At 38.3% G+C, this 21,566-nt stretch overlaps 8 protein-coding genes across 8 annotated transcripts; 2 read left to right on the top strand and 6 right to left on the bottom strand.

The window, feature by feature from the left end:
- Positions 1-151: 151 nt before the first annotated feature.
- Positions 152-1,875, bottom strand: GCK72_024539 (uncharacterized protein; the record flags this gene model as incomplete). Its single annotated transcript, XM_003118068.2, has 10 exons — positions 152-244; positions 294-389; positions 435-509; positions 561-659; positions 709-1,005; positions 1,057-1,145; positions 1,195-1,318; positions 1,368-1,428; positions 1,477-1,604; positions 1,681-1,875. 10 exons carry the CDS (start codon positions 1,873-1,875, stop codon positions 152-154), a joined length of 1,257 nt encoding a protein of 418 aa, XP_003118116.2.
- A 1,836-nt stretch (positions 1,876-3,711) lies between these two features.
- GCK72_024540 (uncharacterized protein) lies at positions 3,712-5,369 on the bottom strand (the record flags this gene model as incomplete). The annotated part of the gene is made up of 9 exons (XM_053735930.1): positions 3,712-3,839; positions 3,887-4,176; positions 4,227-4,357; positions 4,402-4,494; positions 4,543-4,683; positions 4,740-4,844; positions 4,908-4,976; positions 5,022-5,144; positions 5,304-5,369. 9 exons carry the CDS (start codon positions 5,367-5,369, stop codon positions 3,712-3,714), a joined length of 1,146 nt encoding a protein of 381 aa, XP_053579496.1.
- A 383-nt stretch (positions 5,370-5,752) lies between these two features.
- Positions 5,753-7,952, bottom strand: GCK72_024541 (uncharacterized protein; the record flags this gene model as incomplete). Its single annotated transcript, XM_053735931.1, has 7 exons — positions 5,753-5,874; positions 5,920-6,063; positions 6,321-6,395; positions 6,524-6,627; positions 6,675-7,261; positions 7,309-7,383; positions 7,824-7,952. The coding sequence occupies 7 exons, from the start codon at positions 7,950-7,952 to the stop codon at positions 5,753-5,755; spliced, it is 1,236 nt and encodes a 411-aa protein (XP_053579497.1).
- A 2,016-nt stretch (positions 7,953-9,968) lies between these two features.
- GCK72_024542 (uncharacterized protein) lies at positions 9,969-10,785 on the bottom strand (the record flags this gene model as incomplete). The annotated part of the gene is made up of 5 exons (XM_003117587.2): positions 9,969-10,078; positions 10,125-10,332; positions 10,430-10,507; positions 10,565-10,654; positions 10,699-10,785. The coding sequence occupies 5 exons, from the start codon at positions 10,783-10,785 to the stop codon at positions 9,969-9,971; spliced, it is 573 nt and encodes a 190-aa protein (XP_003117635.1).
- A 1,756-nt stretch (positions 10,786-12,541) lies between these two features.
- GCK72_024543 (uncharacterized protein) lies at positions 12,542-13,913 on the bottom strand (the record flags this gene model as incomplete). The annotated part of the gene is made up of 2 exons (XM_053735932.1): positions 12,542-13,446; positions 13,529-13,913. The coding sequence occupies 2 exons, from the start codon at positions 13,911-13,913 to the stop codon at positions 12,542-12,544; spliced, it is 1,290 nt and encodes a 429-aa protein (XP_053579498.1).
- On the top strand, positions 12,599-13,937 carry GCK72_024544 (uncharacterized protein; the record flags this gene model as incomplete). Its single annotated transcript, XM_003118244.2, has 3 exons — positions 12,599-12,854; positions 12,903-13,451; positions 13,498-13,937. 3 exons carry the CDS (start codon positions 12,599-12,601, stop codon positions 13,935-13,937), a joined length of 1,245 nt encoding a protein of 414 aa, XP_003118292.1.
- An 849-nt stretch (positions 13,938-14,786) lies between these two features.
- GCK72_024545 (uncharacterized protein) lies at positions 14,787-16,190 on the top strand (the record flags this gene model as incomplete). The annotated part of the gene is made up of 4 exons (XM_003118202.2): positions 14,787-14,801; positions 14,849-15,007; positions 15,057-15,920; positions 15,969-16,190. 4 exons carry the CDS (start codon positions 14,787-14,789, stop codon positions 16,188-16,190), a joined length of 1,260 nt encoding a protein of 419 aa, XP_003118250.2.
- Positions 16,191-16,680: 490 nt separating this feature from the next.
- On the bottom strand, positions 16,681-17,283 carry GCK72_024546 (uncharacterized protein; the record flags this gene model as incomplete). The annotated part of the gene is made up of 4 exons (XM_003117952.2): positions 16,681-16,777; positions 16,825-16,925; positions 16,969-17,056; positions 17,105-17,283. 4 exons carry the CDS (start codon positions 17,281-17,283, stop codon positions 16,681-16,683), a joined length of 465 nt encoding a protein of 154 aa, XP_003118000.2.
- Between the last annotated feature and the right edge of the window lie 4,283 nt (positions 17,284-21,566).

The raw sequence follows: 21,566 nt of genomic DNA on the forward strand, positions 1-21,566 counted from the left end.
CTGCAAATATTTATTCAAGCAGAAAGCAACATGATTTCAGAAGCGCAAGAAAAGGAGAAAATGTTCTTTTTGGGACGTTTTATGACCAATAAACGGTTCTTGGTGTTGGTTTATTTGTATACAACCATCTTATCCTTTCACTATCTTCTTTTTATGGCTGAAGCGTGTAGTTGCCGGAAATAGGCTTGTTCTTGATATCGAATTCCCAAAGGATGAGGAAGTAGGTGAGAATTGCTGAGAAGAGCTGAAAATAGAAGTAGAATTACTTTGATTTTTATTCGATATAAAATTACCGAGAGGAGAATAGAGCGGTCCATGTAGAAGTAGTTGCAAGCCGAGAGAGTGAGTTTGGTCGAGTGAATTTGGAAGGTGAAGAACGTCATTTGAGACTGAAAATGACTTTTTTATAGATGATAATTCAAAAGCTAACCAACCAGAACAGTCAGGTCACGCTCCTCATGGAAAGTCTCGTGGTACATGCGGAATGAAGAAGCAACAAGACGATCACCCTGAAATAATAATCATGAGATAAAATGTGATAGTTGGAATAAATTACTGACATCTTCATGGATCATGAAAGCTGGGAGACTGAACAGGAGGAGGACGAGGATAGCATTGATAATCCAGATAACGATAGTGACAACTTCCGACCAGCAAATCTTAAAATTCTAAAACAGTTGCCTGAATCAAACTGTGATAACAACCAACCGATTGAGAACTCATCACGACAAACATTAAGAAACAGAAAATTGGAATGCAGACACCATATGAGTAGAATAGAACAAATGAGTAATACTCCTCAATCACAGCCTTTCCGTTGAAAATCCGTTGATAACTGATTTGACAATCGTGAATCTTCTGGATAGATGTCTCCGGAAGTGGGCACTCATCTTGCTCTTGTGGAACCATTTCATTGATTAAGTGTTTGATAGAACGACGGATAACGGAACAGTGTTGATAGAACAGAATTGCAAGAGCGGAGATGGCGGCACGAGAAACGAAAAGCTAAATGTTATGAGACGAATCATCAGAAAATAGAAGAAATGGAATGATTACCGCATAAGCATCCAGAAGAACGCAGAAGATAGTTTCAGTATCCAGATTTGGAGTTCCCACAATGTACAAAATGTATCCCCACTTTGACACTGAAGTATTCAATGTATTTATGAGCTACAGTAATCCCTTCGAACTTACAAGCATAGGTAGCAGCCATGGTGAGAGCAAGAATACCACTGAAAACCGCCAGGAAGGTGTTTATCATAAATTGACGGCGTTCGGCCTCTTTGGAACGAACATTCAATGAGAATTGGCATAGAATCTGAACCCCAAACATATTTGTCTCATATCAAATTTTTCTGCTACCGTACCTTCAATGGTTTGAGACGTTTAGCCCCGAGGGAGTAGAGTTGGAGAGAAGCAAGGAGTCCACTGAACATTTATTTTTTTACAGAAACAATTTAATATTCAGTTAGTCACCTCAACATTATCAATGCATTGCACAGGGTGATCAAAGAACGCGGGTTAGCAAAGAACTCCTGAGCACTTTCGCGAGTTCCATTTGGTCGGACACCAATTTGATTGAATTTGCGGATTGTGGTAAACAGCTGAAAGACTCTCATCGAAACACTCATCAAAACAAAGGGTCCCATCTAATTTCCGGTCTATGAACCCTTGACTTACCAAAAGACAAAACACAAGCCAACTGTAGATGCGGAAGAGCAGAGAATTGTTTGGACGAATAGATTGATTCAAGCCAAGAATGAGAAGAAGATAGTAAATCGGATAGAGAGTTCGATCACAGATAGCCCATTTGTTGCGGCTTGACAAGATCTTGGCGATCATGGTCTTCTTGGCTAAAAGCTTCGGTGACTTCATTATTTATACGAAAATCTTGAAGCAGAACAGATTCGGTCAAGCGATGAGAGATGTGACTTTTCGAGAATAACTTTTTTGTTTGATGACTACAGAAACCTGTGACAATGTGGGCGTGTTGTTTTCATAATCTTACGAAGAAAGTCGAAGTTTAGAAATTTCGAAAGAAACACTCTGAGATTTTAATTGCGGCTTATTTAAAGTCTAGTTGGAACTGGATGTCAAATAATGGTCAAGTATAGAAAAAAAAAACTTTGTCATCGTTTTGTAGAAAAGTAGTACACCAGAAACTTCCAAAAGAAAATAATGAAAAATAGGTCGGATTTGGTTTGATTTCTGGTGTCAAACGAGTGAGGTTTAAGACCACGACTACTTTTCTCGGCCGGATACTTATTAAATTTTTCAATCAAGAGTATTAATTTACTTTTCAAGACCCTAACACCACGTAGCACCACCAAACTGGAATAAAATCTGAATGTCAGAAATACACAGAGCGGTACCGCCCAATTTTAATTAAGAACCCGTGATTGTTTTTTTCCTAGCTAAAAGATATTATTGATAGATAACGTCTATTTAGCAGGTGGTGTTGCATTCCTCAGGAATACATAAGGCGGTACGGGCGAATTTTCAATTAAGAACCCGTGATTGTTTTTTCCAGCTCATTTGGTGACGTTCATTAGAATGATTAACAGGATGAAAACAAGCAGCTGAAAACTTACAAGAATGATTTTGCAGCGTTTGCAAAGTTAATCGTAACCTCAGAAATGAAATAAAGAGAATGTTCAAAAAACCAAATATGAAAATTCGTTGTATTCAACCACAAGATTAATGATAACGAGAACACAAAACTAGTTTAGTCCATTTCATTTTCTAGAAATTTCGTTGTCTTTCAATACTCAAAAATTATATTACTCTAGTCTGGAGTACTTCTATTTTTAACATTTGAATAATTTGATCATTGAAAACACTCCAATCTAAGAGCTTTCAAATCTTGCCTACTTCTCAGAAACCAATATTCCAAAAAAGCTCAGATTTCGCACTTCTCTTGAAACATTTTTTTAGAGCTGTCCCAACAAACAAACTTAAGCAAAAAACTCACATTGAGTCTTTGAACTGTTCCTACTGAAAGTACTTGCGGAATACATTGCCGTTTTTGATCTTTTGAATGAACGTGTCCTATTCGAAAATGGACATCTCATGAAATTTAAATATGAAATTCAACACTTCCCAGATTGATTGCATGACCTCTTGAAATTGTGGGGGAGGCTTATTGTCATCGTCTAGAATCTAGCCAAGACCAATATGGTTGAGTAACTCACCCTTCACCATTGTTGCCTTCACCACTGTTTGAAGTCCCGAATGACGAACTCCTGAAAGTGATGCTGATGGCATATCTTCCAGAATAGAAAATGAGTTTTCTGGTGACTCTTTCTCACAAACGTTTTCCCAAACGATGACCTCCTTGCTTGCACCGCCCATCCCGTCGCGCCAGCCACCAAGATTTGAAGAGAAGTTTTCCAATTTCGTGAGCAAAGTTCGTCTAAAAAGTTATTTCAGCGGGTTGCTCTCTTTAATTAAAAATCTTGATTAGAAGATTCTCAAGTGTAATGTAATGCTATCGTCACAATCTTACGGTAGATGTTTGCAATGATGACAATTCATGCATATAATTCAAAGCCAGCTCAGCGTCAACAAACGTGACGAAATAAGAAAAATATGAAAACAACATTGATAAGTTGAACACCAGGTGGATTCTAAGAATCTCAGAAAATTCCCAAAGCATGGTAAAATAGTAGAACATATAAAGCGAAAAAGATTATTACAAATATTATCTCCCATCTAGTATTTCTTGGTGTGAAAGACGGTAGCTGGCTGCGAGTTTCTGCGTTCGTCGATTTTCAAAGGTGCGATGTAACTTCCAGATGATGAAGACTCGATTTCCATGTTTTGGGCAGTATGAATAGCATCTGAAAATTGAACTTAAATTTTAAAAATAGGGTTTTTAGTTCCTTACTCAATGTTTCAATGCTTTTGGTTTTCTCCAAAATTTCCAACGTATGGCTTCTTTCCGGTTTCTTTGGCGCGTCAACTGGACGAGAGCTTTTCTTGGAACTATTCAATGTAGTGATGGTAGTTGAAGACGTAACTGTACTGGCAGACTTATGAGATGCAGAATGCTCAGATCTTGGGTGAGTTGAAGTGTAACTAACTTCACTTGGGGTTTTTGGTGGTGGAGAGCGACGCGTTGGAACAACAAGATTTGCTTTCAAGTTGGAACTCTTGGATGATGATCGAGATACACTTCTAAAAATAGAAATAATAATCATACGATTGAAAACCATTATTGTAATTACCCATTCTTATCAGCAGCTGAAGCTGGACGGGAAGCAACTACGGATGCGGGACGAGAACTATGGGTGAGAAGTTGCATGAGGTGGTCGACTTGAGATTGTATACCATGTTGGTTGCGAAGATATCCGTCAAGCTGTAACATTAGACAGCTCACCAAAACAATCTAACCAAAAATACCTTATCCTCCAAATGTATGTAATTACCATCGCTCAATTGCTTGATATTTCCAATTTTCTCTTCCATATCACGTCGGGTCTCGTTAATGACTTTCTAAAATACATAATTCTCTTAAAATGACACTATTTAAGATGTTTTTACTAGCAACTCGTCGATATCATCCCCGGCAATATTGCTTGCAATGAGTTTCTCCTTCAAGTCTTCTTGAATTTGGGCCAGCTGATGCACTTTGTTTGTCAAGGCAAGAATTTCGTTTTGAAGTGGAGCATAGTGTGTTTTTCCCTGAAATTTTCATTGTGATCTCACCGTCTTTTATTTCAAAATGAGTGAAAAATCACAGTCAACTCGGTCTCCAACTTGTCAAGCCGTTCGCAAATATCCTTGTATTGACGAGTTTGCTCTTGCCGTCCGGCGTCAACAATGACACGCTCAACGCCATTTTTCTGAAATAATGTGAGCATTTGCCGACGTTTTCGAAAAAGAACAATAGATGTTTGTGCACATACCTTGGTCGATGGACTGCGAAGAATTTCGATGATACCGTCCAACTTTTTGTTGATTTTTGAGAGTTGGAACTAAACAAAAAGTTAGCTTAATCTTTGAACGGGCACAAAACTTACCTCTGATTCGAAGTCACCGTGGTAGTTATGGCTCACAGTGACATTCTGTGGGCGTTCAGGTCTTGGGTCTCTTGGTGGATGAGCAGTTGGGTTTCTCATCACATTTTCAAAACGATCATTATGCTGAAACCAAATGAGAACTACTTGTAGATATGAAATTTTTAAAAAACATGGTTCCATAATAAGTCCATAAAAGTACATCACTATTACATCCAGTTTTGAACTTATAAAACTGATAATATTTCAGTTTCACATTTTGTCAGTAATGAAAATTAAACTAACATCGTCAATGAAGCTCCGACGGTAGATGATCTCCTTTTTGGTGACAAGTGGAGGATGTCGTGACATGATCAAATGGAACAGTGAGACGAACAAATGAAATGCAATATAAAAGTGAAAAACGATTATGTTTTGTTTCGTTCTCCCCTTTTCTCATGCTCCGACATCTTGTTTCTTTTTCCCATTTTTTCCGCCTCCATGATCTGAGATCAAAACCAGAAAAGAGAAAAAATCGTACTGTTCAATTAGTCAACAAAAGGTGCAATGTTTATGTATAGAAGATGTACATTGGTATATGAATTGCAAAAAGAAATAGAAGCGGGGGAATATGAATAGGAAACATCAGAAAAATGTACTGTTGTGTTTCAAAAGCTGTAGGCAGAATTTTTGTGAATTTTGAAGGAGAACGGGTATTGGAAAAAGCATAAGAAAAATATCAAAACAGATACATTTTAATATGTCTTGCGAAGGATTTGAATGGAACGGTACTCGCGTTGAGTAGAGTTTGGAGAATCTGAGTTTCCATTGCGAAGGATTCCAGTAGTGGTGCTGACTGGAGACTCAACACGGTATCCTGAAATACTTTGATTGGTATTAATACATTATTGATATTTCCAACCTCCATTACGACTTTCTGAGCGGTGAGATTGAGCACGAGAGCTTGATCGCTCTTCATGGAGATTGGCGTTTCCTGCAGAGTTATAGGCACGAGATCCAGAACGTTCTTCTTGAAGATTGGCGTTCCCAGCAGTATTATAGGCACCTGAAATATAGATTATTAATGCAAAAAACTTGTGAAAACTCAGTTTTGAACTAATATAGTGTCATTAATGATCATTTTGTGACCAGGCGCGACATGTTAATGTATTTTGCAGTTAATTTGTGACTGATGAAAAAATCAACGTATTCGGTGATCTGTTGGACATTTTACGCTAATCGTGATGGGAGTGGGAAATAATTTGAGTGTGTAGAGGAATTAACAGAAAATAGGCACGCGATGTGCGAAATTGTAGAAACGACCTTGCTCGAAATTGTTTCGAATCGTTTCGAACGCTTTTCGACCCGGCGACCGTTGTTCCGGTGTTACTGTCCGCTCTGAAGGTAATTAGAGAATCTAGAGATAGAATAGAGAAAAGAAATGTGACAGAAAAAAACAACACGTCAAAAGTAGTGTCTTATACTAACTAGGTCTCGAGGACAACCCATTAGTTCTGTGTTCTTACCGCTAGTAGTGACACGTGGAGTGACTGGGCTATAGTTACGGTTGTCAGTTCTGATGTTCACGTCATTGGGAGAGAGACGGTTACGCGAGTCGCTACGGTGATAGCTGAAATTTAGTAAAGGTATAGCTTATTTTGGTTTAACGAGGCTTACCTGTAAGAATGAGAAGAATATACATCTCGAGACCCTGGGCTGTCATTCAAACGAGATCCACTACGGCTTGAAGCACTTCTTCCGTCTTGCTCAGTTTGCACATGAATTGGAGAGTTTGGTCCACGTTGAGAACGAAGAGTTCCACTATCGTATCTTGGTGAAGCACGTCCAGCTCCTTCAATTGGAATCAAACGCTCACGACCTTGGATGGCCATGTTGTTGAACTTGTTGGCTTCAACTTGAAGACGTCCCTTGGCATCAATGCTACTTTGGATGGAGTTAAAATCTACATCTCTTGGAAGTTGGTACTTTCTGACAAAGTACATTTTGGTGAAGTTATCTCTATCACGGATATCTTCATGTCTTCCTTCAATCATCAAAGTGTCATCAAGAGTTTTCACTTGAATCTCTTCTGGACGGAATTGGTAACAGTCCATGTCAACGGCAAACTTGCGTTCGTCATTCACAACATTCGAGTTCACATCGATTCCCTCCTTGAAGATTGGCTCAGCCCATCTTGGATAAAGATTCATCCAATATGGATCACTTCTCCAGTTACGGTCGACACGATCTAGTTGAGTGGAGAACTGAAATTATGGGTTATGTGTATTCATTTCTTTGTATTGTGTATTACTCTTGGCATGACGGTGTCCATGCGAGGCCAATCGGTTGGCCAATCCTTCCACCAACTATCCACGTCACGCGAGAACTGAAAAGTGAAAAGAAAATATGATTCATGTTCTGATTCATAGAAATATCGGTCTACACATTCAATTTTTGTGACGATTCCTACTTTTGGAACAAAAAAAACATAATGTTTGTACAGATTGAGGCTCATGAAAAACGACTGAAAAGGGAATTCAGGTGGCATGGAACAAATAAACCAAAGGGAAAGTAGAACAGTGAGACTTGACTCTTAATGGTGTATATGTACGTAAATTCGAGTAGGACTGTCAAGTAGGCCGTCGACGACCGGATTTGAACAGTAAAACGCCTGGCAGAATATAATAGTAGCCGGAACGAAGAGCGTGCAGAAGGGGGGATTCGGTTAGGTCGCGGATGAATAGCCGATGCCCTCATGTATCTAGCGTGCCTATTTCTAACAATCGACCATCGGAAACTAATAAGCATCAATGCATTGGAACCTACCCGGTTGAAAAAGTCTCTCGGTTTTGGCCATTCGAGTGGCCAGTCACGGAAGTCATCGAGCCACAAGTCATTCTCCTTCCAGAGGTTGTCACGACGGCCAAAGTCAGCGTGGCGGGTTGCCAAAGTCATTATTGGTAAGTTCTGAAATTATTCGGTATAACGTGTAACTGGGATAGAGAAATACTGATGGGATAAAAAGTAACAATAGAATAGAATACAATAATTGCACTCTGGCGGAAAAACAGAACAAAAAATGAACTATATAGGCATGTTTAGAATTATGCCGGCAGTAATCTATACTGTTTTCCAAAGTATTCAAAAAATGTCAGGTTGTTATTGTCTTCGAATGTGGGTAATATAAAAAACCTTAAAAGCCGGAACACCAGTCCCGAAAGCTTTTATAAGTGTGGTTTTCCATGGAAGAGGTTGATGGAAAGTTTGGGCGTGGTTTTAGCCTCCTCTCACCTTTTCTCGAATCTTCTGCGCCGACCCGACCCCACCGACTTTTTTGGTAAATACCACGTGAACAGAGTTAGAAGGCAAAAAAGGGGGCGCAATCAAAATGCCTGGCTGCCAATGTTGACTGTGTTTCTCTGTCAACACTGTTATTTTGGGGGGACCTGAGGTCGCACCAAAAGTAAAATGGAAAACGAAATAATCAAAGATGACTGACTTCCTGCCGGAAGAGGGAACAGTGTGTAATTAGTGTGAGAAGAAAGAATGGTAGAAGACAAAAAGTGGAAACTGGGAGAGAAGACGGATAGGAAATGTGAATTTCGTTGTTGGAACGAACCAAGACGGAATGAGAATGAGAGCTCTGAATATGGTATGGCCGGGGAGGGGTTATTATATACCCCTTTTGAAAGAAGAAGGGCGTTGGCCGGTCAAAGTTACCCTATTTCAGATGAGTCAGAACCAATTGAGAGAGAGAGGCAAAAGGCAGTTCCATTTTCTATTTCCCGCCTTCGTTATTCTCGTCTCTCTTGGATGATGATCAATGTGATATTTAATCACTGTAGGAACGACGAATAGAAAAAAGAGAAGAGATAGGACGATCACATTGAACACGGAATACGCCCTTTCTGGACCTTTCTAATCGTTTTCAAAGTGTTTTGAAATATTTAAAAACCGGCTTTTTATTAACTATTTTGTAACTATTATCTATTGGTTCTTGAAAGAATTCCTTGAAAGAATGAGACTAACAATGGAACACAACGCCTACAGAAGTTTTTCTGAATATGTGTCATTCTTTTTGTTGTCATAAACGGTTTTGAAATTTTTCTCTATTTTGAAACCGGTTGAAATGAGAAGTACGGGAATTGGCAGTGAATGTCAGCAAAAAATATCCATTTCGTTTTGTGCTTTGTTCTGTGAAAAAATGAGAAAATTGACTTTTTCCGTTCCATAGTTTTCCAGTTCAATCGTTTTACCATAATTCTTTTTTCCAAAGCATCATAAATCATTCGTCAACCTCCGCACTGAATTTTTGAATAAAATAATTCTGTCCCGCCTCCACATTTCAACACAAAAAATCGAGGAAAAGCGATTTTAATCCACTTGACACAGGCAGTCTGTAGTTTTTATTAAACTAACACGGTAAATGAAACCTAAATTTGTCCCTAAAAAGTGGTGGTGAAGGCTGTATGAATTCAGTTTGCTTTTCAGAGTAGTGTTTGCTTGTGCGTGAGTAAAATACACATTTATGGAGGGTAAAAAAAGTAGAAATTGAAGAAGTTTCAAATACGAGGGCTATGAGTAATCATAAAAAGTTTGCAGGTCTTGAGAGGATTTTTTAAAGCTACAGTAATGTAATCAGAACATCTTAGCTAGCAAGTTTATCTTCCTTTTGTTTTCAAAGAGACCAGTCTTCAGTTAGGAGTGGTGTTCGGATGGTCAGAGAACATGTTTCAATTAAGCGAGACATTATAATTGCACTAACGAAATTTTTGAAAGTCGAATTCTAATCATTATTTGTGTTGCTAATCATTGTTTCAGAAATATCTGATACTGTCGATTTCAAAAAAAAAACATAAGTCTCAGCAATTTATTAAAAGAAATGGAAACATAAATTAAAAACTCTTGAAAACAGATTCTGAACTATTACACATATGAATTTATCAAAGAGTAATTGATTATCAAGTATCTTCAAAGAGATTTGAATGATGCGTGCTGGGTGTCGCGTTCCGAAACAATCACAACAGATTTATCTTTGATTGGCCAGTCGACATTGATATCCTCGTCGAATGGGTTGATTCCTGAAACCATTCAATTTTTTATACAGATTCTAACCGCGAAACCAACCGTATTCAGTTTTTGGGTCATAAACAGCAGAGCACTTGTAGGTGACGTGTGCTCCTTCCTTGCTGAGAACTTGGAATCCATGAAGGAATCCGGCTGGAATCCAGAAGGCGTGCTTGTTGTTAGCATTCAGAATTACTCCATGCCACTTTCCATAGGTTGGACTGTCTTTGCGGATGTCAACAGCAACATCGAAGATTTCTCCACTCACCTGGAAACAAACCATGACTTCATATTTTGAAACGCGTTCATTGAATTCAATGACATTGAGCTTGAAAAAGTAAACAGAAAAACAACAAACTACATACCACAGTCACCAATTTTCCCATATGTGGTTGAGTGTGGAGGCCACGGAGAACGCCATAATGAGAGAACGAGTGGTTATCCTGAAAAACTGAACACTAGAACCTATTTGAGATAATTGTTGTATTTAGTCGACGTACTTGTTGCAAGTCCTCGGTGTATCCGATTTTCTCGGCCCACTCGGTTTTATTGTAACTCTCGGAAAAGAATCCTCGCTCGTCTGGGAAGACCTGGAAGGGTTTACTAAGAAATAAGGAAAGAGAAAGTGATATACCTTTGGTTTGATGACCAGAAGATCAGGAATAGCTGCAACAACTTCCTTCTCTAGTTGGAAACGTTTTTCTGGAGTTGGAACCGACATTATTTCTAATGAGAAACAATAAGAAGCGATTTGCGGAAGACTGGACAATCTTTCCCGTTGATGACGACCTTTTTACCCTTGACATCGTCCATATCGTGTCCTAGAAATCTCATCTTTTCCCGATAATATATCCTGTTCTAGGCCGGTATAGATCCCGAGATACAAAACCTCCGGATCGGACAAAAGTCTTTATTCTCGAGGAAGCGAAAATCGAATTCTCTACACAGAACATAATTTTGCACTCAGATCTTGGTTAAACAAAAACGTGGAAAAAAGAAGATAGTGGGGCCACGTGAATAACACGGGAAGTGATTGAAACACAATATACAAGATTGAAGTTCTTTACGTTACTTCTCAGATCAAATTCCTGTGGAAACAAGAAGAAAATTTCTGTATATGAGTGTGACGTGTATTCAAATGTTATCAAACTGTACTCGACTTTGATTTCAACTCTGAAAGTAAACACAACAAATTCTCCCAACGTTTGATAATGAAGAAAAATGAGTTTCCAATAAAATACTCGGTTGTGAAAACCAGAACATAATTTTCCCCTACATTTTTTCAAAACAGTTGAAAACAGAATTCTTTTGAAACTATTTGCCGTTTCCGTTTTGAAACTTGTGATATACAATTGATTTTCAAATTCTCTAATTTCCATTCATAAGTACATGTCATTACACCCCCATTCTCATTTTCATATAATAAGGTTTCAAAGGTTATCTCCACATTATCTCTTTCTACAACAATTCTTCCTTTGTTGGTTCTGCATAAATTATTGAGTGCCCAAATATTGTAGACCTGTATTTCTTTGACCGCTGGTACGGTGTGACGTGTTCTCCCACCGCGCGCGCGCACGGCAAAACGTTCGAGAGCAACAGAACAACGGTCCCCTCACCTCCCCTCCTCATTCGTCCTCACCTCATTCATTTAACTTATTTTTTTACCGAGTGGACGCTCATCTCCTCTCCTTTTTTCCTCCTTTACTTCCCTTCTCTTGTTGATTATCCATTCGTCTTGGATTTCTTGACGAATCGACAACAATGCATGGGAGTTTAGACAAAAACTATCTATTGAAAAGCTTAGGTCTTCCCGTTACGTCTTTTCCCAGTTTCCGAGCATAGTACGGCTCGGCGAACACAGTTTGCTTACTGTTTACCACTCAATGAAAGTTTGAGTAAAAAGAACTGCCAGATTATTGAACCGCATGTTTCTCACGTTTACGCGGCCGCCCGACTCCTGCTCTAGTTGTCTGCGCTCTCTCGTATCCCCTCGATCTCTCATCGTGTCTTCTAACTCTTCTTCGCAATTCTCCCCGTTTTTTTCTGTTGGTTTGTGGACTAAGAATAAGATGAGCAGACACGTCCGCTCACAGGCGGTGCAATCCGTCTATTTTGTTTTCTACTCTTGTTGTCCGCATGGAGACCCGTTTCTTATCAGCAATCACAAAAATTCTAGCGTAGTTAGAGATGGCCTCACTATGGTCTTGCAAGAGAATATCGAACCCAAAAAGTAAAGAATAAATAGTTAAAGTGAGGTTCTTTCGGCAGAAAATGTATACAGATCAGCCCACTCTTGACCATTGAACACACTGCAATTTGTCCTGATAATGATAACCCACGTTTCGTTTTTTTCCGTCCTCGAAAACATCATGAGGCGTGTAGGTACTTTAGTCTCAATATTATCAATGTTTCGTTGCTTTATTCAATCTTTAACGTGACTTCCACGCCTTCTTCCGCATTCAATTCGTCCTCCATTTTTAAATTTCTATTTCCAAATATTTATTTTCTTTCAGGTAATCTTTCTCCCAGCAACAATGAGCGTTTCCAAGAAGCTTTTCTCCACTGCTGTCCGCGGAAAGTCGTGGTGGTCGCACGTCGAGATGGGCCCACCGGATGCGATTCTTGGAGTCACTGAGGCTTACAAGGCGGATTCGAACCCAAAGAAGATCAATCTTGGAGTCGGAGCTTATCGTGACGATCAAGGAAAGCCATTCGTTCTCCCATCGGTCAAGGAAGCCGAGCGTCAAGTGATTGCTGCCAATCTCGACAAGGAGTATGCTGGTATTGTTGGTAAGTAAACTGAAAATAATGATCTGATTGATCTTTTTCTCTCTACAGGTCTCCCAGAGTTCACCAAGCTCTCTGCTAAGCTCGCCCTTGGAGAGAACTCGGAGGTTATCAACAACAAGAGAATTTTCACCACCCAAAGTATCTCTGGAACCGGTGCTCTCAGAATTGGATCTGAATTCTTGGCCAAGTACGCCAAGAGCAAAGTCATCTATCAACCAACTCCAACCTGGGGAAACCACGTTCCAGTCTTCAAGTTTGCTGGTGTTGATGTCAAGCAGTACCGCTACTACGACAAGTCGACCTGTGGATTCGACGAGGCCGGAGCTCTTGCCGACATTGCTCAAATTCCAGAAGGTGCTACCATCTTGCTCCACGCTTGTGCTCACAACCCAACTGGAGTCGATCCATCTCGCGAGCAATGGAAGAAGATCTCCGACATTGTTAAGAAGCGTAACTTGTTCGTCTTCTTCGACATGGCCTACCAAGGATTTGCTTCTGGAGATGTCGACAACGATGCCTTCGCCGTCCGATACTTCATTGAGCAAGGACACAACATCATCCTTTCCCAATCCTTTGCCAAGAACATGGGACTCTATGGTAAGTATATATTTTGTTTTACAAATGACAAACTAAATGTTTTTAGGAGAACGTGTCGGTGCTTTCTCCGTCGTCACCTCTGATGCCGACGAAGCCGCTCGTGTCGCTTCCCAGGTGAAGATCCTCATCCGTCCACTCTACTCGAACCCACCAGTCCACGGAGCTCGTATTGCTTCTCGCATCCTCTCGGACCCAGCTCTCAACAAACAATGGCTCGGAGACGTCAAGTTGATGGCTGATCGTATCATCACCATGAGAACCCAACTCAAGGACTTGCTCGCCAAGGAGGGATCCACCCGCAACTGGGAGCACATCACCAACCAAATTGGAATGTTCTGCTTCACCGGCATCAACCAACAACAAGTCGAGAAACTCATCAAGGAGCACTCTGTCTACTTGACCAAGGACGGACGTATCTCTGTTGCTGGTATCTCGTCGAACAACGTCGCCTACCTTGCCCATGCTCTCCACCAAGTCACCAAGTAAATTGGCGTCGTTTTAACTCTTCCCATCTAACTTATTCTATCTGTCATAATAGAATAATGATTTTTTTTGTCTTTTTGGTTTTCTTATTCTCCGGTTGTAGAATGGCATTCTGCTTTATTGTATTCTTAACTAGCCACTATTTCTTTTTCTGAGAATGGGAAAATAAATAAATTTGGTATGAAAATATCTGCAGATAGGTGGTTGTAATGGAACTAAAAACTAAAACAAATCGAGCGTCAATGTTGGAAAGAGAACACATAGTTATTTAAAATCATGTTCGTTCCTGTTGTGATGCTCGGAGCATCGTGTTGCCTCTTATCAAGCCAAGAATTCGAAAAAAAGCGAGTAGTTTAGTTATCATTTAATATTTATATTCCATTTTTATTTTGTTGAGTGATCTTGATTTTTCGCATGGTATATAGTTTTTTATTCAGATAGGTATTGTATCATCTCCTTAATTCTTCATTGAATTCGTTAGAAGTTATTTCACATCTTTCAACAGAAATAACCGGTGAAATCCAGTAGGCTGGCATTATTTTTATTAATTAATCGGAGGTAATGGTGTAAACAAGAGAGTAAATAATTTTTTCAAAGATTGCAAAATGATCTCTTTCGTTGCAAGATTCAACCTGCTGTTCAAAACCGACACAACATTCATATGCCTTTTCCCCATTGCGTCCTTTGGCAAGTATTCTGACTGTTTCTCTCTGCCCTCTCATTCTGTGAATTATTGTCGTTTCTCACTTTGTTACACTCTCTCTGTCTCTCTGGTAGTATTGATTCTCATATTCGACCCATCTGGCATTGAGCTGTTTTCTTCCCTGCTTTTTGTCATTTGCATGGAATATTATGGAATTTGAAATGGTACGTTTTTTTATTACTAAGAATTATATAATTATAGATTTTCTCAGGGTGATCAGGCGCACGATCCGGAAATTCTGACACATCTTTTAATCGACTTCATAATAGATACCGGCCTCAACTTCTCGGCTGTCGATAATTTGAAGTTTCATAAGTTTGTGAATTATGTGAAACCTGGAGTGAAACTACCAACGTCCGTGGAGGTGACTGTAAGTCATTTTTTCATGTTTGAATTTTCAACATATGAATTTTTTACAGACATTCTACGATACATATTACGAGGAAATCACGGGATTGAATGATAATGTGTTGGTGAATGTAGGAAACGACGGTGATAGAAACAGTGAAGAATACATACACGTTGATGAAGCTGGCAATCAAATAGAATACCAATCACGTGAGCTCCCGAATACTGAGCCGCATACTCTGAAAGATTCGATGGAAGTGAATTCAAACGAGTTGACTATACAAATACAAAATATGGAGTCCACGGATCAAAACTTAGGATTGGGTTATGGAGCAGCTTCCGAAAAAGGAATTTTTCCGAGTGAACAACTTCAAATGTCGGATGAGCGCTTGGCAATTGGTACTAAAAATCACAAAGAAGAGAAGTGTTTACTGATAAATTGTGAAAACTTGAACAACATCATGCCAGAGGCTCCATCATCAGGATCTCTTAACAGTGATGAAGATGTTTTTATCCTGCAAGAATCATCATCAGAAAGCTCACGTATGGGACAAGAGTCGCCGTCCTTTCAAGATTCGAATTCATATGCTTCATCCTCATTGGTTCCAGCACTTCATCGCAAAAGTTTTGGAAACATGGAGATAAAACAAGAAAATCTGACAAATCTTCCATATCCAGAGTATTTACTGGGTTGTAAAGTGCACAAGATTGAGAAGAACATTGTCACGTTGAAAAGCATTCCTGGATATTTGCAATATCCATGCTTGGTGTGCTGTGAAAGAAAAAAAGGAAGACACATGCGAGAAGTGGAGGGTTATCACGCATACATAATGATTTTTGCTTGCATCAAAAATGGATATTACTCGAAAGAAAAAGGAATGATGATTTCTCGTTTGCGCAAGTTTTATTCCTGTCGATCCCATTTGGATGATATGGTGAGTTTTATTAGAGTGTTTATAACGATGAAAAAAAACTTTATTCAGTATAACAGCGCTTGCAAGCATATGGGCATAGCGAAATACAGTACGGATGTTCATACCGGAAACAAAAAGATCGTAAATGCTTTTCCCCTTATCAACGAAATCAAAAGCAGTCGAGAAACAATCAAAAGGAATAATAGTCTTGGTAGTTTCATAGGACTTGTTAGAACATTCTGTGAAACATACAAACGAGATTACCACGCTTATAATATAGTTCACAGCTAAATGTTTTTTATTTACTTTTGCTGCCAACAAAGACAGATATCATTCATTATTATTAATTTCAAATGTTCAATGACGGTTCAAGTATTATTTTCCCATGTTTCCATTTCTTGGTTTTCTATTTTCAATGAATAAAACTAATGATACCAATACATTGGTTTGTAAAAAAGCTTGTGTGAGTCAAAAATCAACTCTGTATCGATAAAGCTTACGTTTGCTCCATTGCAAGAGAGAAATTTCAACACATTAAACTATTAGAAATTGACAAACCAAAAACTTTTTGCGTGCATCCTTAGGTTTCACAGCATATTTTAGTCTGCGTTACGGACATCTTTTCAAAAATCACTTTCTTTGAATAGCGTCTTTTGATACATGTGTTGTCCCGTCACGTTAAAAACCTGCGCCTGCTGCTACTCACATCTAGTAACTAAACAAGTAACTCGGTTATGAAAGGCAACAATTTATTCAAAATTCTGAATGAAAGCATTGAAATTTAAAATGGTCTATTTTCCCACATCATGGTGAGGTTGGATGGCCCGACTTCTTTTTCAGGGACGGTGAGATCAATGTTGTGTCTGATTTTTGTCCAGCTGAAAGAAAAATGTGTTTTATGGGAAGACGAGACTCTTAACATTACCGTTCTACCGGAAGGAAAGATCCAATGTCATCTTTGAATTCCATCACGTGTCTCTTTTCGTTACAGTTGTGCAGAATCTTTATTTGGAGGTCGTATGTGGTCTGCAATACAAATATTATCATCCTGTAGAGAGATTGTTCTTACCGAATTTTTTGGAAAGTCTTTGGCAATGGCGACATAGATGTAGGTGTCAACAGCATCAACAGGTTCAAGTTCAGAGATGGGAATTGAGCTGAAAATGTACTAATTGATATTTTTTCTTGAATAAAAATGTACTTACAATTGTGGACCTTTCCTTAGAATTGTGACAAGGTATCTCATGCTTGTTTCATTACAGTAGATTTTCCCTTCGATTTGAAAAAACCGCTTAACCTTGGGCCCAAGTGGTTCCGGAGTGGTACTATTCATGGCTTCCACAGTGATGAGTAGAATACCCAGAAGCAAATGAATGGTATTCATTCTGCCTGAACTGAAAACACTGTTGTATTTTAATGATTAGTCAATGTTCATTTATGAATACGTATAAACGTGATAATTTGAAGAGAAGAAAAAAAAAATCAGGCAGAGTCGGCTACCTCACCACCCACAACTAAAAATCTTTAGAAACTGGGTGATCGAACAATCAGAACGAAAGAAATGAAGATCAGGAAGAAGATAACACACGAAGTAAGAGGTCCGCTGCTCGAAAAGAGGCACTATTTGATAAATGATGATGGGAAAGTAAGAACCGTTGGTGTGGTTTATTGGTTTTTTGCAGTTTGTGTAATGCTGTCTGATGTGAACTCTCCCCATACACCACTCGGATCAAAAGTCTAATTTTGCAGACGGCCGTCTGGAGTGTAATACGTGAAAGATGGCTTTGAACCTGAATATAAGATGTCTCCGCATTTTGAATATAAACGAAGCTGTAGAATAAAACTTTGTCAAAAAACTCATTCAATTTAGCTAGAGAATTCGAGAAAGAAAATTGGTGATCCATATCTAGCAGTTAGATGTTTGAAATTATTTTCGAAAATGAATGTCCTCTGGTATTTAATTCAATATGAATATATTTACTATTTCCAGGATATCGTAGTTTTGACTTATGTGTTGTAAAATTAAAGGATGTGTGGTGTCGATAAAAACGCAGTGTCGATTTTGAAGAAAACGAATGTGTTGAGATGAAAGTGCCATTTTACCAAGGTCGGAGAAAGTTCGACGTGTACTTTTTTTTGTTCCAGAAGTTTGATGTGCTTGTCATCAATGTTGCACTCAACAGTTGTTAGAAACTAATCCGACTAAATCATACTTTCTGGGACACGATCTCAAGCAAGGTTGTCATTGTTGTGCAAACTAGTCAAATTAGTAACAGATTGCAAAAAAAATTGTGATATGTACTACTCTTCTGATATAAGCACTGTTTGCATATACTGTTCTTTTCAAATTAGTTCCAAGATTTTTTGAAGTTGAAATCCCTGTTTCTCTGCCCATTTTTTCCCGTAAAAGCTGATAGTGAGCACTGACCATCACCGTTGTTTATTTGTTCACTTAATACAAACGGTCAGCAGATCTTTTTCCGTTTTTTCTCAGATACTCACTTCAACTATCTCAAACCCCTCAGTTTATTAACAACCATTTAGAGAACAAAGCGCTTCCCTGCTGTATTGTTATCTGACGTATAATAATCAAACATCCCAACGTAAATCATCAATTCAATACAATTCAGGATTACGAAAGTGATGTACAGTTATTTGATCAGCTTCAGGTGTTTGCTGCTCGGCTCATTGACTCATGTTTTTTGACGACACACCAATCGTTTGGAGCTGTGCGCACACACTCAGCAGACCGACGGTTTTGCTTATTGTCGGTTTTTGAAATAATGGAAAACAGAAAAAACGGGAGAATAATAGCCAACACACTGCTGTTCAAATTATGAAATCAACCTGACCCAAAAATAGATATTGTTGTGAATTGTATAGTGAATCTTGAATCATAATTGTTTTTGAGCTGTTTTGTCCACAATCTTACTGAATCTTGATTTAAATTAAAAATCAAAGTTTTGGACATTCACAAATTGAACAGTAGTTATGTTTCAACATATGAAAAGAAATTCAGCTGCCACACACATATTTATGAAAAGTCTCAGATTTATGTGGTCCCCCGGTTTTTTCTTGCTTTCTTTGAGTATGTTTGCTGTTAATCAACAAAAAACCTGTGAGAATATCACCTGCCAGTTCATGTATCAACCCACATAATTAGTGTTTCTGAAAAGAAAAAAATTTCCAGAGCACTCCTGGGAAAGTCAACAGTTGTGAGTCATTGCGTAGGTGTGCTCGAAACTTAGTCAGTTGGTTTTGCTCTCACAATGATCTTTTGTTCATTATCAAGTACTTTTTGTTTTTATAACATAGAACGAACATAATAATTAGATTCTTAGAAATGTTTTTGTTAGTAGAAGAGAATTATGAAATTACTTTTCCTGGTATAGGATGTTTTTTTTTTTGCTGAAATGAAATAATCGGAATCGAAGGAAATAAAGTAAAAATAATTAGTCCTGTTTTGTTTTTTGAACTCCCTCATAATGATTAATGACTGGAATTCCGACAAAAAAGAATAACTTATCTTCAACAAAATTCGCGTTTGGAATTCGATACCAGTGTGAAATTGGATTCCTTCAAAGTCCAACTCTTCTTTTGTCTTTTTCATTTCAAAACGATAAAAAAATGAGACGACGTCGTTTCAGTTTCAATTATTCTCTCCTATTCTCTCCGGAAACGAGAAAAGACACCCGACATTAATGAGATGCGAGAAAAGAAAAAACCACCTAATGCTTTTCTTCTAAGTGCCTTTGGGAATCTGTCTGGAATTTGTGATTAGTCGTTTGTTTTGTTTTCTGTTACATTTAAAATCCCCGCATGGAAATAATAAAAACTTCCGCAATGTATTCATCAATCAAAACAAACAGCCCAATACAACTAGTAGACAGAAATACACTTCCGACTCGTCTTTTCCTGATCCCACAAATATCATATCCGGATAAAGATCATAAGAAAGTAAAGGGATCTTTAAAAAACAACCGTTTATATCTTCTTTACATCGGACGGAGAGGGTCATTAAAATCATTAGAGCAGAACATTTAGAACTACTTTCCTAAGATTTGTTCTGAGAAGAGTTCTAAATGGTTTCACTGAAAGTCTATTCAAGTGCACTGAACCGAGAACATGAAAACAGATGTATGTTTTCCCTATCTTTTCCCTTTAGATGTTTTTCCTTTACCCGTGTTCCATGAGCTTTGTAAGTTCACAAGACCGACTAATCTCACGAACCCACGGCAATAAATTTGATTGATTGACAGAATCGAATTAAACGAAAGAAAAAAGATTAATAAAATCTACCGTAGTACTGACGTTTTTCACACAATTTGTCCCTCTGTCAAAAGCGAATTCCGTTTTGAGATAACAACCGTTAAATAAATTAAAACGGCGCAATTATGGTTGTTGTTCTTGAATGATTTTATCGAGATCGAAACCGAGAAAAGATTAAAAACCGGGAGGCAAAACTATCTCGTGACTTTGGTTTTCTATTTTGTGTTGAGAAACTGTAGAAATTTCCGGTTTGGGTGAACAACACTTGACAGTATCAATGACGAATATAGACTAAAGTGAAAGTGTCAAAGTTTACCAATATCTTTTCAGAATTTTCTGTAAACTTTGAACGTGACGGATTTTTAAATGTGTCCTCAAATCCGTTTTTTCTTCATTTTTAGACACGTGTCTTTCAGAAAACATATGTCTCTTATATTTGTTTCTAATCCTCCTGACAACCTTTCTCAAACAATTTTCTTTTATTTTCTCTCGATGAAGCCCTCGGTTTTTGCTCATTCCTTCATCCTTATAGTCCAGTTGTCCCTTGGTCTTTTCGCGTCAATGCCCTTAAGCAACAAAAAACTAATCTCTCTAAGAAATTCCCAAAGAGCAAGTTCAAGTCTGAAAGTGACTGGTCCTGAAAAATGCGAGGTCGAAAATAGAAACCTGAAACACTTTATTTTTATTTTCTTGTTTGGCTGGGAGTAGTGAGTTGGGCAAAAAAGTTTGCTACATATGCAAGCACTTCTGAATAATTGACATTGGTATGTAACCGAAGAAGAAATGAGAAAAGAGTAAAAACCAAAAAGAGTTTTCCCCCGGAAACACATTAAATAGAAATAGATTGTCAGATGGAGTCCTTGTCACAATTCAATTCCTTTCTCCTGCCAACAAGTAGGTTAGAAAACGAGAATTTCATTTACGGAAGAATTAGTGTGACCTTCAGTCGTGGATATTTTTTTTGCAGAACCAAGAAATGATCACCAGAGCAGTTTTATGCATAAAGTGTGTTGTGAAGATGACATTTCCTTAGATATACTGCACCTTTTTACGTCACACATTTTATCTATCGACACTTTTATTTGATCGTGATTCACCACACCCAATGAGTGTTTCAAACGCCGTGAACACAGTGAGAAAAGAACAAAAAAAGTTGTGAGCAAACATGTAGTCTGAAATATGATCTCGATAGATGTTACCAGAAGTTCAAATTCGATAACAAGTTTTCATCTTCCTTTTTAATAATTTATTTTTTGGAAATTCTCCCAAATTCTGTGAATAGCTTCCCTTTTCTTCGAACAGCTTGTTATTTTTCACTTCTTCCTTTCATTTGGTGTGAGACGCATGAGTCATACTGCCAAAAAAGCGGTCTAGAATGAGGAAATTGGTTTTCAATTG

Source organism: Caenorhabditis remanei, chromosome X (assembly GCF_010183535.1).
Source record: "Caenorhabditis remanei strain PX506 chromosome X, whole genome shotgun sequence".
NCBI lineage: Eukaryota > Metazoa > Nematoda > Chromadorea > Rhabditida > Rhabditidae > Caenorhabditis > Caenorhabditis remanei.